Genomic DNA, 16,670 nt, shown 5'->3' on the forward strand with positions numbered 1-16,670 from the left:
AAAGGCTTTCTCTCTTTCCGGTTATACCACAAGGGGAGTTCCTTTTTACTTCCTGCTTCTTCACACACATGCTCTCCAGTGCAGGTTAGCTCTGAGTGTTAGCCATGCTAATGTGAACACCGACCATATTACGTCCAAAACAGTCGGACATTGTTTCTGATAGCAATGTTTCTGATAGGGCCATGGGTCCACATTTCAGATATTACGTCATATCGGACGCAAATCTGGATCAGCTCCGTTGTTCCCCCGTTTTTAGAGATTTGGGTACGGAGGAAAAGAGAGAGGGTTTTATTTTCTGACACTGCGTGAGTTCCCCGACACACCGGGGACACATGTTGATGTAGAAAAGACATCACAAAGTGCATTTTGCATGATAGGTCCCCTTTAAGATCTGAATACTTTTTCCACGCACACCTTGTAATATAAATCAATAACATTTTAGTAATAGTATTAAAGTATTTCTGCACCATAGTATTACTACCTCTAAGACAGTAAAGTAGTACCTCTTCCCCCTGTAGCGATGACGGGAAAAAACAAACGACTCAGATGTTAAAGAAAATATTGTTTAATTAAAAATCTTAATGGCTTAGGCATGAAAACATGGCAACACAACGAATGCTGAGGATATTAAAAAGACAATAAATAAAATCATATTTACAACAACAAAGCATGAGGACGACTTTTAGTAGGCAAGTTGAGAAGGCGAGTGACCGTTATTAATATATCACAAATACATCATTAAAGACCAGCTGAGACATCAGTGAGGGAGTGTGTGTGTGTGTGTGTGTGTGTGTGTTGGGGGCATACAGTACTTATTGTATTTTCAATAGCAAGGAGACGGCCCTGAATTGATTCAGATTTTTATTTTCAATTTATTTATCAAATTAAAATCTGCAGTCTTAAAGATATCTAAACTGAGGGCGGGAGATACGGCAATATTTTTCAATTATACCAATATTTTTGTATTGTTAAAAGATGATAATATACCATCATATGAATAATATTAAGACATGTTTTGATTTATAAAAGGTAAATGCATTATTATTATTATTACAGCCAATTTCTATTTAATATGCCTTGTTACTGACAATAACAAGTGATGTAAACAATGCAAATATTACAGCACTTAATTTAGTATTTTAATTTATTAATAACATCCTATAAATGCAAAGATTCGTTTTCTAAATATTAAATTTTTTGCCACATTATCTTCATATCCCCCCACCCTTAGGAGGTATCATCGTTTAATCCTGCAGTACGGTCGCATATAGCATTCACTGTATAAACATATGACGGTGTTTATGAGAAGGAGTAGATAGTACCTCATAATTAGAAGATAGTTCAATCATAAAAGCATTTTTTTTATTTTACTTTAAAAAGCATTTGTAAATCGCGCATTAGTTGTCCACTAGGGGGCGCTAACATGCATTTTTTTTCTTTTACGTCACAATGCCCGTAACTATTACATTTGTCTCAGTCTGTAGGGACTGTGTTTGATGCAGTTATACTTTCGCTGTGTGCTGTACTCTGTGTACAAAATAAAGAGGGTTTGATATTTATTTTGACTTTTTAAAATAAATCTAGTTTTAATGTGGCTCTTATTTATATATATATATATATTTCCTTTGATGCTTTGCCTGCAAACTCCAGCTCCTTCAAAGTGTATATCTGCAGGAATAAAGTAAAAAGTAATAACGGAGAAAGAGAAAAGTGTGTATATTTAATTTAAGCAATAAATGTGTCGTGTTTTGGTTTGTCGACAGAAGGCACATTTACACGTTACTGCAGAAATCCAAAGTGACGATTTAAGGGGATTTGAGGGGATAAAAGGGAGGAAATTGCACTCAATGTTAGACGGGACACTTCCTGTTTCTAAACGCGAAATTGGAAATGAGACGCTCGTTATTGGTCCACTGAAAAAACTGAAAACCTGAGAAAAATACACAAAATATTCAGTTTGACTTCGTGTGAAGTACATTTACTCAAGTTGAGTTTTTAAGTTCACATGTGACATACTTGTACTTGTGTATTTTCTTTACTCCCATTTCTCTACAATTACATTAAACTGGCCAACAGTTCATAAACAATCGAGGGATGATTAAAATGGCATCTTTTAAAAATCACTGAATTTTCCATCCATTAAAAAAAAAATGTATTTAAAGTTTTTGGATGTTTTTTTAAATTTATTTTTATGATTTTTCACAATTGGGTACTTTAATACTTTACCTACATTTTGAGTATACTAACCTTTACTTCAGTAAGATTTTCAATGCAAGACTTATACTTATATCATATTTAATAAACTCTCAAAATCGGCAGGAGAGCTATAATTAACATTAGCCAATAGCTGCTAGCCAATAGCTGCTAGCCGTTAGCAGCGTGAACAAACTTGAATTAATGAAGTTGTTTTACAAGATGTTTTCACAGTTTAATAAATAGCTATCACAGGGGACCTGTGTTACTTTAATAAAGGAGTGTATAATGAAGAACATGACATTTAAAGCTTATGTCTTTTTACCATTGTATTGTTAGCCGTTAGCTGTTGTCAGACGGAAGCTAAATGATGGAGCTAACAGCTAACAAACTCGAATTAATAAAGTAGTTTTGAAGGAGATGTTTTCATAGAAATATTTAATAGATATCAGAGAAGGGGACCTGTTTAACTTCCTAACAATGAGTGTAGAATGAAGTACATTAAATTTAATGTTTTGTTTTTTAGCTTAGCTGCTAGCTGTTAACAGCTTGAACACAAGTTGTTTTTAAGATGTATTCACAGTCATATAAAATGGATATTGGAGAAGGAACCTGTTTACATTCCTAACAAAAAAGTATGTAAACTGTACTAAAGGAGTGTTTAATGCAGTTTTATTGGATATATTTAATATTTTGGTGTTTTTAGCCGTTAACTCCCAATGGCTAAATAACAAAGATAACAAACCGTTTTACCGTGGCGTCGAGAGGATTGTGGAATTTCCTTTGTATCAGCGAGTAACAAGAAGCGGGCAAATCTAATCTTAGGAATGTTTTCGTCATTAGCTCGTGCTCGTTCATTATATCATGTGTCCTTTAGCACATGTTCCTCTCTTTACATTCAAACCTAGCTGTGAAGCAGTACCTGCGTCCACATGAAGACCTTCTGCTTTTACACTTTAATGTAAATCCCTTCAACCTGATTCCTCAGCTGGGTACAAATGTGACGCGGAGCCAAAAAAATCCCATGAAGACGTGAGAGGAGATCCAGCAGCACATGTCAAAGTCCTTTTTCTGCTTATTAGTAGAAACCAGAAGCTTTAAATGACGAGTTAAATGAGGAAATGAACTTCCAGCCATTGTTAGTACTAAACACAGCACAACAAGTTACTTAAACATCTGTTATTTCATTAGAGATCCATCATCGAGAGGAAATATGGAGACATGAAGCCCTGCGATTCTGCACATTCATCAGCATACAAACACCACTTGTTTTCTCGCCGCCGCTACATTATTCGTACGCCGCTAAGAAGCATTTTTTTTTTTTTTTAAAGCACCAAACTGAACGGCAGTGGAATTCAGACACGAATTTCCCTCTACAGGAAACACGAACGGGGTCAAACATCGGCTTAAGAACGGTAAAGGCTTCAGGCGTGCTGCGTTCAGGTCATATCGAGAGTACGGTGGCCCTGAAGGTCAAAACGCAACGAAAACACAGTTCAAATGTTGGTTGTGTTTTTTGAAATGTTTTAGCTATTTGTCAAATGGTTTTGTTAATTGTTGTCAGGGTTTTCTTTAACTGTAAAGGCTTCACGTGTGCTGCGTTCAGGTCATATCCGACTGTACGGTGGCCCTGAAGGTCAAAACAAGACATTTCCCCAAAAACCTGACATTATTTTTGTGTTTGGGGAAATGCTTTTGTAAACGGTTGTGAGGTTTACTTAAGTCTTTTTCCTTTATGTTACATTTTGCTGTGTTTTGACCTTCCGGGCCACCATAGGCTTCTCTGTCAAAGTTTTTTGCCAACATACAAACGGTAGCTTAAAAACAAAACCCCTCAATTTTCAAGTTGCAACAACGAGATAACGATGAAGCATCAAGGACGAACACTTGGCATCGGTTCAACAAACTCATATATTTTCACAATAAAACTCAGATGATATCTCTCCTGAACGCAGCATTTCCGTTTGGCCTTGAGTGGCCCTGCAGGAAAAGTGCTCGGTAAATGCTTTTTCCGTGATAATGGCACAGAGTGGAGAGACACAGCAGGTGAGGAAGAGGAAGAGGAAGAGGAGTGACTATGTGGCGATGTGAGCAGACGATGGGATGGAAACAAACTCCCGCAGGATGTTTTTGGCCGTCTCCAGGTTGTTTTGCGCGATCATCAGCGCTTTATGGATGTCCTGTAAGGAGTATCCCTGCGACACGAGGCACTCGATCTCTCCGTTCAGGGACTGGTTCCCCGGGTGAGTGGTGGGAGGAGGGAGAGGAAGAGGGAGAGGAAGAGGAAGAGGGAGAGCAATAGGAGGAGGGGGAGTAGGGGAAGAAGAGGTGGAAGAAGAGGTTGAAGGGAGTTCTGGTAACGGAGCGGGTAATTCACGGTTTGCGGGACGAGGTCTTCGGTCGGAGTTTGCTCGTCGAGGGAGAGGTTTGGGGGGGCGTTCAGGCTCCACTGAAAACATACCTGGAAAACAAAGATACAAGTCAGAAAATATTGTGATGCGTTCAAGTACCTGATATTATGCTGTAAGGGTTGTAAATCCACTAGAGAGTGAGAGACTGTTATCGTCCAACTACGGCTGTCAGACTGAGCGGAGATAAGCTGAATAAGTGCAGGGAGCAAAAGCTTTCATTGATTTACTGAGGGAATAAATCAAGTGAGAAGTCGGGGAACTCTCTCCTAGACTTGGAGCAGATCCTTTGCAGATCCATGCTCAATACTGTGGGCAATCCCCACAGGAGCAATTTGGGGTGAAGTCTCTCAGGGACACAACGACATGCTGACTGCAGTGGGGTTTGAACCTGTGCTCCCCTGATCCCAACACCAACGCACTAGCCCACTGCGCCACACGCCTCCCCCATATCTGCCCAAAAAACCACTACAAGAAAATAAAATGCACGATTCTCATGGCCTGTTCAATTGCTAGAAAAGCAGTTACGTACTGGCTTCGACGGCGCTGTCGATGCTGAGCGTGCTGAAGGACGCTGATGGACCCCCGATGTCTGACAGCGTCCTGCGGGTGGGGGCGGGGGGGAGGATGGGTCTCGGACAGTCGTACTCGTAGATCTCCTCCTCAGCCGAGTCCTCCTTCTTCTCCTGAGGAACCACCGCTGGAAGGGGAGGGGGCTCTGGAGAAGAAAAACACTTCAATCAATACGCACGTATAAATTAAGTCAATATAATATACACGTTCACATCTGGTACAGGGCGGGGCTGGGTGAACGTGTCGGCCATCAGTCACTTGTACATTATGTGTGAATAATGTTGTTTGTTGTTTTAATATTTGAATTCAACTTTTTACATTTGATTGTATTTCCTAAAGTGTATTTGAACACCTGAAAAAGTGTTTAGAAATGGTATGTTCTTATCATATTATTATTATTATTGTACAGTGTTGTTGTTTTTAAGAGATTTTTGTCAATTTTTGCTTATTTGAAAAGTTCTGTATTTGCTGAGACCTGTAATTACTGTCATACAAAACTTCACATTCCCTCTTGTTTTCTCTACATTATGCCAAAAGAACCAAGTTAAAGTGACACCTGCTTGAGTCAATACACAATTTAAAGTAAACATAATACACAACTTGTAAAGTGTTGTTGTTTTTAAGTGATTTTGTTGTTTTATTTAGCTTGTTTGAAATGTTCTGTAGATGCTGATACCGAACCTTTAACACATTCTCCCAAAAGAACAAAGTTAAAGTGACACCTGCTCGATGTGAGCATGTGTGATCAGGACATTTAAATAATTCCCCTAAATAATAAAGGAAATAGAGTATAGTTAGGATAATTACCGGGGTCCGAGGCCTCAGAGGAAGCAGCCTGGATGTTAAACATGGACTCGTAGACTTGAGGATCCTCAGAGTCGCTGTCGACCAACTCACTGAAAACACAAAGGAAACATCACTTAGACTTCTCTCAGGATTGTCAATGTAATACCCAGCTTCATTTTTTTCCTTGTACGCCATGTAAAGGTTTCAGGTACCTACTTACTGTATATTGTGTATGTCTTTGCTTTATTGTAACTAAAAGAAAAATTCTAAATAAAGTATTAAAAATAAATAAAAAAGAGACGTAATAATTAATATTCTAATGACTGCTCTTAACATACATCTAGTCTTTAAAAAAGGTAGAAATATATTTATATATTTTGTTACTGTAAATTTGTATTTCAACATGTATATTTTCTAGGGCTGTCAAGTTAATGCAAATTTTTTTTTAACGCCACTAATTATGTTAACGTGCGATTAACGCATGTGTATTTGTCCCCGGCCCGCCCCATAGTTTCAGAGCCCAAAGGCTTGACGTTGTTGTTGTTGTTGTTAGTTGGATGGTGGGATATTCTAGCGAGAGATATGGATACAAGAAAGGTGTTTTTAACAGCAAGCCAAGCCCACAGCTGATGCTCAGCCCCGCTCCTGCCGCTCGCTTGCGGCAGACCACGCTTGAACATTTGCCAGGGAGACGTCTGGACACGGCGTCTACGAGCAGCAAGCTTTCAACAGCGATAGCTAAATGGGTGGCGGTGGCTACAGCTTGCAGGACAATTAACATGGTGGAGGACGAGGGACTGTTTTAGATCATTCGGATCGCATCCAACGTGTCGACTCACATTATTTTGACCCTAGGTGGGAACTTCAGTCTCATGCTTTGACTGTTATGAAGACAGAAGAACAACTGGAAACAGGCTCGTCTGTTGGAGCAACTGGCTCAGTGCACAGAAGTACAGGGTTGGGAGAGAGTGAAGAGAGAGAGGTTCCAGGTTGTTGTATTGAGAATAAACAAACATTTGCATAAAGCATGTTTGTCCACTCATATGTTGATAAGAGTATTCAAAACTTGGAAAATATTCCTCTCAGGTGCATTTAGAACAGATACAAAATGTGCGATTAATTTGGGACTAATCACGATTAACTATGGACATCATGCGATTAATAGCGATTACATATTTGAATCGACTGACAGCTCTAATATTTTCTACTTGTTTAATGCCATTTTATTTATATTTTTTGAGATGTTGACATTTTTGATTGTTTATTTCTAATCTTTGAATTTCTCTAATGTCCAATGCCGTGCTGCTGCTATGCAAAGATATGCATACATTGGGATCAATAAAGTACTTCTTATCGAAGTAAAGTCCTGTGGTTATAACATTTCTTTCATTGGAAACCGCTCAACACAAGTCTGAATTTATTACCTTTTTATGAGAAAAGGACATTTTCAGCACTTCTTAAACAGTACAAATGTATTGAATAAACCCATTTGCATGTAGTATAAAGGACAAACAAACCTGAGGCTCCAGAGCCCCCTGCTGGACAGATTCAATACTGTTCCACATACATTACTGCTCAATTAAATCTCTTTATCAGTTGTGAGTAAAAACAGCTCAAATGTCAGCTCTGCTCTGAGGGAATTCAAATCTGGCATCTCTTCTCTTTGGAGTTTGTTGTGCATCGTTCTTGTTAGATAAAGACTAATATAAGCTCGGGTCAGAAGAATTTTATTGCCATTTCTACATTGTAGCTTATGTGCATATCACAATAAAAGCTTTTAAATGGAATATAATGAAATGTGCTAAATGTTATTTAAATGGTAAGTGTCCTGCAGCAGTGAGGTTGGTCAAACACTGTTTTAGTTCTGAAGTATTTCTACAGCAAGGCTTTTAATAACTATGTTTTTTAACATTTCAGGACATATTTGATCACCGCCTTCCCTCCAGTTTACCTGACGTCGTTGTGGTTGTTGTTGTTGACGGGTGGGGGGGGCACCAGGGAGCCGGAGAGGACCCACGCGGCCCCGCAGACAGGCAGCGAGGTGGGGCTCATGTACTCGTTCTCCTCCTCGTCAGACGGGGGCCTCTCAGCGCTCGCCATCGCAGACAGAGACCTGTTTTCATACAGGAAACACAAAGCATGATGGGATTTGTAGTTGTTGGAGTGGTCTAGTTCCTGATAAGACATTAAAGGTCTCCTATCATGCTAAATGCACTTTCTGATGTCTTCTCTACATCAATATGTGTCCCCGGTGTCAGGAGACTCACAAAGTGTCAGGAAACAAAAGCCTCTCTCTTTCCCTCCGTACCCACATCTCTAAAAACAGGGGAACAACGGAGCTGATCCAGATTTGCTGCGTCATGACGACATTACTAAAATGTGGTCGGGCTTTACACCCACGGGCCAATCAGAAACATTGCACAACGTTTTATATGTAATATAGTCTGTGTTTACATTAGCAAGCATCGCTAACACTCAGAGCTAACTTGTACTGGAGAGAGCAACGTGTGAAGAAGCAGGAAATAAAAAAGGGACTCACGAGAGAAAAAGCATTTGAGCTCCATACTGTTTCAGAAATAATCCTTGATGTGGTTTGGAACATAATATAACGTTTATTTTTCAAGATACAGACCCAGAATCAGCACTTTAGTAACAGGGCTGAAACAGAGGGATATGAGGCTTGGCTAGAATTGGTGATCCGTTTGGTATTTTGAGCAAAACACTTCAACGACATGTTTTTTATACATTTCTATACATCTGAGCCGATGCTATTGTCTAAAAACAGTATAATAGGAGCTCTTCACCTCCCCCTCCTCTCTTACCTGGCAGCGAGGCAGTAAACGGCGTTGGTGGCGGCCTGAGGTTTGATGGCGTCTCCGTTGGGGGGGGAGGGGGAGACAGAGGAGGTGGTGGGCAGGACCTTGGTTGCCGGGCGGGGAACCATGTAGTTTGAGGCCCATGCTGATTGGTCGGGGGTCGAGGGGAGGGGCCTCCTCTGCAGCCGGCAGTCCTGACCAATCAGAGAGGGGGAGGGACGCTCAGGTGGGGGAGGGGGGGGCAGCTCTCTAAGGGCAGGGGGAAGGGGGAGGGGCTTATCTCTGTGAGTTACTGAGATCTGGAAATATGAGAGGAGAAGGAATAAATAAAGACTATTAATATAGTATAATACAAATAAATGTGTTAAATAACCACTTCCTGTCCCCTGGTGTAGAAGTCAATGGTTTTCTGAATGTGTTTTTGGTGGTTAGCCTGAAATAAGGTCTGTGGTGATGGATGAGAGATAGTTGCATTGTGCTAATAAGCTAATGTCTAGGACACACACACACACACACACACACACACACACACACACACACACACACACACACACACACAGTTTATAATGGTGAATACATTAACACAGTAAGAGGAAGTAAGTGGTAAAAATAAAAAGGAGCGAATAAATAACTTTTTTTCAAACGCCTTAAAAGTCTATTATTAAAACTAAAATGTAAAATGGCAAATAAAACACGTGCAGTATATCTGAATTGAACAGAACAAGATCAATTCATGTGCATTCATTCAACCTATTCAATGTGCATTCTTCACATCAGTTTGGCATTAATACTTACACTGTATATTCAAAGCAATAATCTATTCTTCAGTATTAATATCATTTAAAATAGTATTACAGACTTCTGTATATATTGCAATATATACATAATTTAATATATCACTTTAACTTCTCTGATTATGTTTTTCTTTTATGTTTGAAATAGAGCAACGTTTTTTTGACTCTGCAACATAATACAATGTTTATTAAATATAATACACTCTTTTACGCTATGATATGGCTTAATGTGTGTATAAGTAGTCAGATAAATATACAATTACAAGCTTAATGATGTTCAGGGAATATCATTTTCAGATCACAAACAACAGGACCTGGGTGGTAGATTTTAATTTAATGCTACGTGGCTAATTCACTATACATGACCCCACTTAAGTAATGATTAAGGGACATTATAGAACTCCAATTTAAGGGGTTTTATCAGAATCAGGTTTAAGTAAGCTTGGTGGAAACAGTAAGAGGAAGTAGGAGGTAAGAAAAGCAGTGAATATTTGCATTACTCTGCATTAATTACAACGATTAAACGTGCATTCCTTACGTCACTTTGGCGTTATTTAATTAGATGAGTCTGATCAGCAGTGGTGGATTTTAACCAAGTCGTTTTTAATGTATTTAATTTCTCTTCTACATGTACCCGGCAGCTTTAGACAACATGTGTTTGCTCATACAGACGATAAAGAACAAGGAAGTTAACTTTGTTTCTGCTGCAAAACAACAGATAACTGAGTGACCTTACACCCGTTTTCACTTCCATGTTTTTTATAACATGTTTGAATTAAACTAAGCATATATTTACTCAGTGTATTCAACAAGTATCTGACAGCTGGGGTTACTTTACATATTAACATTTCTGTACCGTTTATATTAATTTATAATTTATGTTATATGTAATATTTAGATTGACCTGCACTTGCTGCTTTTACAGTGAACACCTTGGCTGCATGTTGGGATACTCTCTGTGTTTGTCCATAATAATGATGAAGACGAAGTGTCTGTTTTCTGCCTCAGAACAGCTCATCCTGTCACTCATTCCCACCATGTTTAGGGTTTATTGTAGCATTATTTGTGGTGCCTTGTTCATGAGTGAGTTGTAAGTGTGGTATTTCTAGTTTTACCTAAGGAGACCTGAAGACTGTGCATTTGTCCATCCATAATAATGATAAAAACATTATCACCTCCATGTTTAGTGTTTTTTACATATATTCCCATTACCTTATCCACGAGTATCCAGCCCTTCTAACATTATATTCCCAGTACCTTTATATTCCCAGTACCTGAAAATAAAAAAGATAAGATAAGAAGTACTTTATTGATCCATAAATCCATGATGTTCTGATCCATGAGTTTCCATCACCTCTAACATTATATTCCCAGTATTCCCAGTACGTTATCCACTAGTTTCCAACATTATATTCCCAGTATCAGCATGATAGGTCCACTTTAACCCTGAATTTCCATCACCTCCAACATAATATATTCACAGTATTGCCAGTATCTTAACCCTGAGTTGCCAGGATTTTTAACATCATATACCCAGTATTCCCTGTACCTTAACCATTAGTTTCCAGCAGTTTAAACATTATATATTCCCAGTACCTTATAGATACATTTCCATCACCTCTCACATGATATATTCCCAGTACCTTATCCATGAGTTTCCAGCACTTCTCCACCATCTTCTTCTCCACCACTGCGGGCTGTTGCAGAGGCTGCTGCGGCTGAAAAGCGTCCTTCATCAGCCCGATAAATCCGGCTCCTCTGCGGGGGTTTCCGGCCATTTCCCCCGTCGATGAGGCCTCAAAACCGGGGAGAATAAACCTGACACGTCGCTAAACAAGAACCAGGGCTGCTTCTCCCTCGCTAACACGTCATAATATCTGGCAGTTTGAACAAGCTAACATGCTAGCTAACATGCTACATCTGTAGGAGAAAAAAAAAAAGAAGAAGCCTCTTGTTTAGTTTCCTGTCGCGAAATAAAGGGTTTAATTCATCCTCCCTGTGGGGGAGAATCTTCTGCCGGGGAAGAGACACCTCCTCCGGGGAAGAGACGCTTATAATCCCCCGAGAAATGAGCCCGGCTTATAATAAAACTCCGGTTGTTAATAACGCCTCTCGATCAACAAACAGGTTGAGCAGCAGCCAACGGACCCGGATATCCGGAAAAGGCCTTCAACATAAAAGAGTCGCAAACAAGGTTTATTGCCAAAGTAGGTTTACATATAGGACCCTTAGAAGGTTCCTCATTTCTCTAAACGCCTGCTGCTTCCCCTCCTCTCTCCTCGGTTCCCCTCCTCGACTCCTCCGCTCGACTCCTCCGCTCGCATCTCCTGTGGGCGGGACTAAGACACAAGGATAGGAGTCGAGGAGGGGAATGAGAGAAAAGAGAAACCTTCTTAGTGTATAAAATATGGTGCATATATAAACATATTTAAAGAAGATAGATGGTAAGACAAGGAGCATCAAATTCAACTATTCAAGTGATTAAAATATTGCAATATTGACATTAAATATGGATGAAAAATAGATATACATACAAACATTTAAAAATAATAAAATATATCAAGTTACAATGTGCAATGTGTTCGTAGGGTTGTGCAGGACTGACAGTGTTAAGGTCAACAAGATAGTGTTTGCATAGTGTGCATTACTATGGACTCAATTATGTATATATGTTCATTTAACAGTTACTTACCTGTTTATCATTTTAATTGTATCTCTAATTGTATTAATCTTGTGTGAATCTGTTTTTCAATCTCACTCTGTTGCTGCTTCATTTCCCCACAGGGATTAATAAAGGTCCTTTGAGCACCAGGAAAAGCGCGATATAAATCAATTGTATTATTGTTATTATTATTATGACTGTCTTATTAAAGGTAGGGTAGGTAACAAGGCCGTAACCATGGAACCAACATTGGGGGGACACAACATTATTATTTTTTATATCAGTTAGGCTATATAATGGGTCCCCCCCAATATACTGTATATGGTAAATTCGGCTTTAGGTAATTTTGGAGAAACCAGCTCGAGTGCGCTAGTATTTGAAAGTACACAACCGAAAAAATCAGGGGCCACAGGAGAAAGGAATGTGACAAAAAGTCCAAAAAAAACCTTGGGTTTCTGAGAAGAAAGTCAGACATTTTCCATTTAAATCTCTGTTTTATATACATTATTTATTGTATTTTTATAATTTGTTTCTTTAATGTTACAAAATCCAATTTATTTGTTAAATATTTCAGTACAATGCCCACATTTTACAAATGAATAAAAACACTAACTGAATTAATTATATACAAAAAAAAAATGAAATGTCCCAGGAACAAACATAGTATTTGAGCTGTCTCTATACAGGCGTCCCTCTGAAGCTCAGTGAGATGTCCAGCAGCTTCGCCCCCATCTCCTCGTGCCGCCCCCCCGACAGGAAGTCCTCCGACAGCTCTCTGAAGGTGCTGCACACTCTGCGATCCTGAATATCTTCCCGTCGGATCGAATGTTTCCATCGGTGTCTCGCCTCTCCGAACAACACCAACAACGACCTCCGAGGAAGAAGCACGGAGACCTGGACTTCCTCTACTAGGATTAAAAGAATAATGTCACATTCACAGTATGGAACACGTGACTTTCAGCCTGAGACTAGAAAGAGACAAAGGTGAAGCCCTCTGGGACACACACCTAACACAATGAGGTCTTACACTTGATGTGTTTCTGTTTAAAGGATCCCTATCATACTGTTTCTCATCAATATCCAGAACCTCTCTCTGATTGGCTGAAACACCGAACAGATCATTGCAGCATTACCCATAATCCCCTCTGTTTCAGCCCTGTTTCAAAAGTGCTGATTCTGTGTCTGTTACTTTAGAGGAAAATAAGGAGCCCCTCCCCACGCCCCTCTGAGAGAGATTTGGTTACAAAGAACACAAGAGCCGCTTTCACACCGGAGTACTTTTCCCCGTACTTTTCCCGTTTAGTTCCGTCAGTACCCCTGATGTTGCGTTCACACCACAAAGAGTACTTACTGCCTGGAACTTTTACCCCCATTTTTAGTGCCTGCTAGAGAGGTGGTACTCTCCTGGGGGGAAAAGTGCCCCAGTTCTGATTGGCTGGGCGAATTGCAAACCACGCCCCGTAAAACTCTGAAAAGTTTTGTGAAGCCGCCATTGTATTTGTGGCATTAGCATTATTAGCATTAGCCCAGCGCACCAACGGAGAGAGACTAATTTATGGCAACACAAAAGAAAACATGGGAGCGGTGGAGATGAGGAGGTGTCGGCGTTCTGGCGATTTACTCGGAAGGCTTCAGTAGAAGCTGCTGGGAGTCCCAGAAGCTTCTACTGAAGCCATTCCCCAACTCCGGGAACTTCCGGCCGGGGACTTCGGGTGGCAGCCGTGAAGTTGTTTGCGGCCTGCCAGTAAACCCAAAGCAGAAGAAGACGAAGTGACGTCAGCGGCTCATTTGCCTAATCCTCCTTCAGGGAAAAGTACTCCGGTGTGAACGCGATTGGTACTTAGTGCCCTGGGGTACTAAGTGAACGCGGTTTAGGAGGAGATTCAGGTGATAAGGTGGGGTGGGGGGTGGATTACCTTGGTTGCTGATTGGCTAATGGTTACACAAGCCAAAACATCGTGATGACATCATAAAGTGGCCAAAATCTCATCAGCTCATTTCAGACAGGTTTTTATAGAAATGGATCAAAAAGAGAGAGAATCTTTGTTCCTGAAACTTTCAGAGTCTCTTTCCACAGAGGGGACACATATAAAGTGAATTTTGCATAATAGGTGACCTGTAAAATAAGAAATTAATTAAAATGAACATATAACCATATTTGAATTATATGAATATTTGACATGACATAAAGCATTTTGAATTGCCTTGTGTTGAAAGGTGCTATATAATAAATAAACTTGCCTTGAAGCCCCGCCTCCTCTTTAAGCCCCTCCTCCAGGGACATAGTGAGCGTTGTGTCTGACAACATGTTGACGGTGACGAGGCGCTCGCCCCACAGCCAGCTGTCGTCCAGGTGGGGGTCGATGGAGGACCCTCGCTGGGGAAGGTATTCCAGGTTGCACTGCTCCACCGGTCTGAAGTCCTCTAACGACGCGTCACTCTGCATCCGGAGCACCAGAGAGCGGCTCACAGCAGGGAGTCCAGAGAAACTGCTGAGGCGCACCTTCTGCTTCTTGAAGTTCACTTTGGGACCAAAATCCTGCAACGATAAGAAACAAATACTTTAGTTTCATTCATCAGATATTCATAATAATAACAACAACAACCAGGGGGGATTGTGGGATGCTGCAATGGTCCGTTTGGTGTTTCAGACAAACGCTTCAGAGACATGTTTGTAACTGAGACCTGTGATATCCTGTTGATAAAGACGATAATAGGGGACCTTTAAAACCAAACTACACATGTTCATATTCTGTGTTGATGACGTTCAGAAGCCTCTCACCTGTTTCCTGCGTCCTGACTGCGAGTCGTTCCAAACGTCTCGATCCATCGTCCTGATCAGTTCCTCCTCTTCCTCCTCGGAGATAAAGTCCTCCTGGAGGAAGACTCCCGGGAAAGAGAAGCACGAAGAGTCGGCATCTCTGGGAACAGCAAGCCTCGTCTCAGGATCGTACAGGAACTGATGCACAGCCTTCAGAGACAGAAACAAAAGAGTTCAATTTACATAAATAATAAAGACTAAGAGTAATAATCTCTATCACACACACCTTTATAAAACATGATTTAAGTACAGGTCAACAAAAGAATACATAGTAGAGTTAAAATATAAGACTACAATACAGTTAAAATTGAAAAACTCAGATTACAGTGTAATGAATGTTGCCATGACTGGTTGCTTAATATCAAGTACCCTGTACTCGTGTAGAAATAGTAGTACCACCGTGGAAAAAGACTCAAGTAAAAGACCCGCTTTAAAAGTCTTATTAAAGTAAAAATCGCAGCATCTAAAAGTACCAAAAATACATACTAATTATGATTAACTAATAACGTATCTTGTGGTTTTATTGATCAATCCACCTGGTATTATAGAAAGCTTTACCAGCTGCAACATTAGTGATGCTTTAATACATCACTCATTATGCTATAGAATATAATGAGCATTATTTAGAAATGGGCAATTATGCATCACAAGTACTTTTGGTATGTTCTGGTCAAAAGTCGTTTGTTAATTCACGGAAAATATGTAAATAATTTTACAGGAGTCATATTTTGGTATATTTTTACACTGTGTGTTATCATTTAAGTAAGATATTTGAATCCTTATAGAACCACTGATGGTTAAAAGGAAGGAAAAGTGATTTATTTGAACGAGAAAGTGTGTTTTGATCAAATGTGGACTGTCCGTTGAGGGCTTCCGTAGTTATTGTTAAAGCGAAGTTAGCTGAGGCTACAACAGTTTCCTGCTGATAAAAACACACTTTTTAACACACTTTTTACACAGATATGCTTACTTTAGCTTCATTTGCCTCCAGCTGTTCTTTTCCCCTCACATGTTCACACTTTAAACACCGCCGGATGCCTTTACAGGCGCATATAGCAGAGCCGTCATCCTGCATTTTCTTCTTCTACGGCTGTGCATCTTCTTCTTCTACTGTTAGTATGTAGGTAGAGAACCTGCCTAGAAAGCTCAACATCGCCATCTACCGAACCGTTTGGGCTATGAATTCAACACACTGAATCATATTTACATTTTATTGGATTAATTCACTTTTTGTTGTTTATTGGGTTAAACAATTTTAAGGTAGGTGTAATGAGTATTTCCATAATTTTTTAGCACTAAAAATGCATTATGTGTAGTAAAAACCTGAATTTTAGTGGAATATAAGTATAAAGTAGTTACAAATTGAAATAGTCAAGCAAAGAACAAGTATCTTAAAATCACAACTAAATACATCTACTCAGTCACCTTTGACCACTGTGATCTTTCTACTTTGTTTGTCAAGTGTATGGCCTGTGGGAATTACGCAGTGCCTGTCAGGCTGAGCTCAGGGTGAAAAAGCCCTTTGTTATTAAAGCCACCGTAAGCCACGCCCACCGGAAGTACGTAGACTTTCCCCGCGAAAGCTAGGTTTCCAGGATACTGATTTCATTACTAAAG

General features: G+C 39.9%; 2 protein-coding genes across 3 annotated transcripts; both read right to left on the reverse strand.

The window, feature by feature from the left end:
- Nucleotides 1-549: 549 nt before the first annotated feature.
- Nucleotides 550-11,348, reverse strand: LOC104951124 (E3 ubiquitin-protein ligase CBL-like). Its single transcript, XM_010777759.1, has 6 exons — nt 11,214-11,348; nt 8,783-9,075; nt 7,912-8,073; nt 5,982-6,070; nt 5,134-5,319; nt 550-4,654 (listed from the first exon to the last, which is right to left on the reverse strand). The coding sequence occupies exons 1-6, from the start codon at nt 11,346-11,348 to the stop codon at nt 4,269-4,271; spliced, it is 1,251 nt and encodes a 416-aa protein (XP_010776061.1). The 3' UTR covers nt 550-4,268.
- Nucleotides 11,349-12,678: 1,330 nt separating this feature from the next.
- Nucleotides 12,679-16,211, reverse strand: alkbh4 (alkB homolog 4, lysine demthylase). Of its 2 annotated transcripts, none has more exons than XM_010777757.1 (4): nt 16,024-16,211; nt 15,015-15,203; nt 14,474-14,771; nt 12,679-13,140 (listed from the first exon to the last, which is right to left on the reverse strand). In XM_010777757.1, exons 1-4 carry the CDS (start codon nt 16,126-16,128, stop codon nt 12,911-12,913), a joined length of 822 nt encoding a protein of 273 aa, XP_010776059.1. In that variant the 5' UTR covers nt 16,129-16,211; the 3' UTR covers nt 12,679-12,910. The 2 variants fall into 2 exon arrangements, with proteins under 2 accessions (XP_010776059.1, XP_010776060.1); XM_010777758.1 differs by having other exon boundaries at nt 12,786-13,137; nt 16,024-16,156.
- Between the last annotated feature and the right edge of the window lie 459 nt (nt 16,212-16,670).

Source organism: Notothenia coriiceps, unplaced genomic scaffold, assembly GCF_000735185.1.
Source record: "Notothenia coriiceps isolate Sejong01 unplaced genomic scaffold, NC01 NC01_scaffold00018588, whole genome shotgun sequence".
In the NCBI taxonomy this organism is placed as follows: Eukaryota; Metazoa; Chordata; class Actinopteri; order Perciformes; family Nototheniidae; genus Notothenia; species Notothenia coriiceps.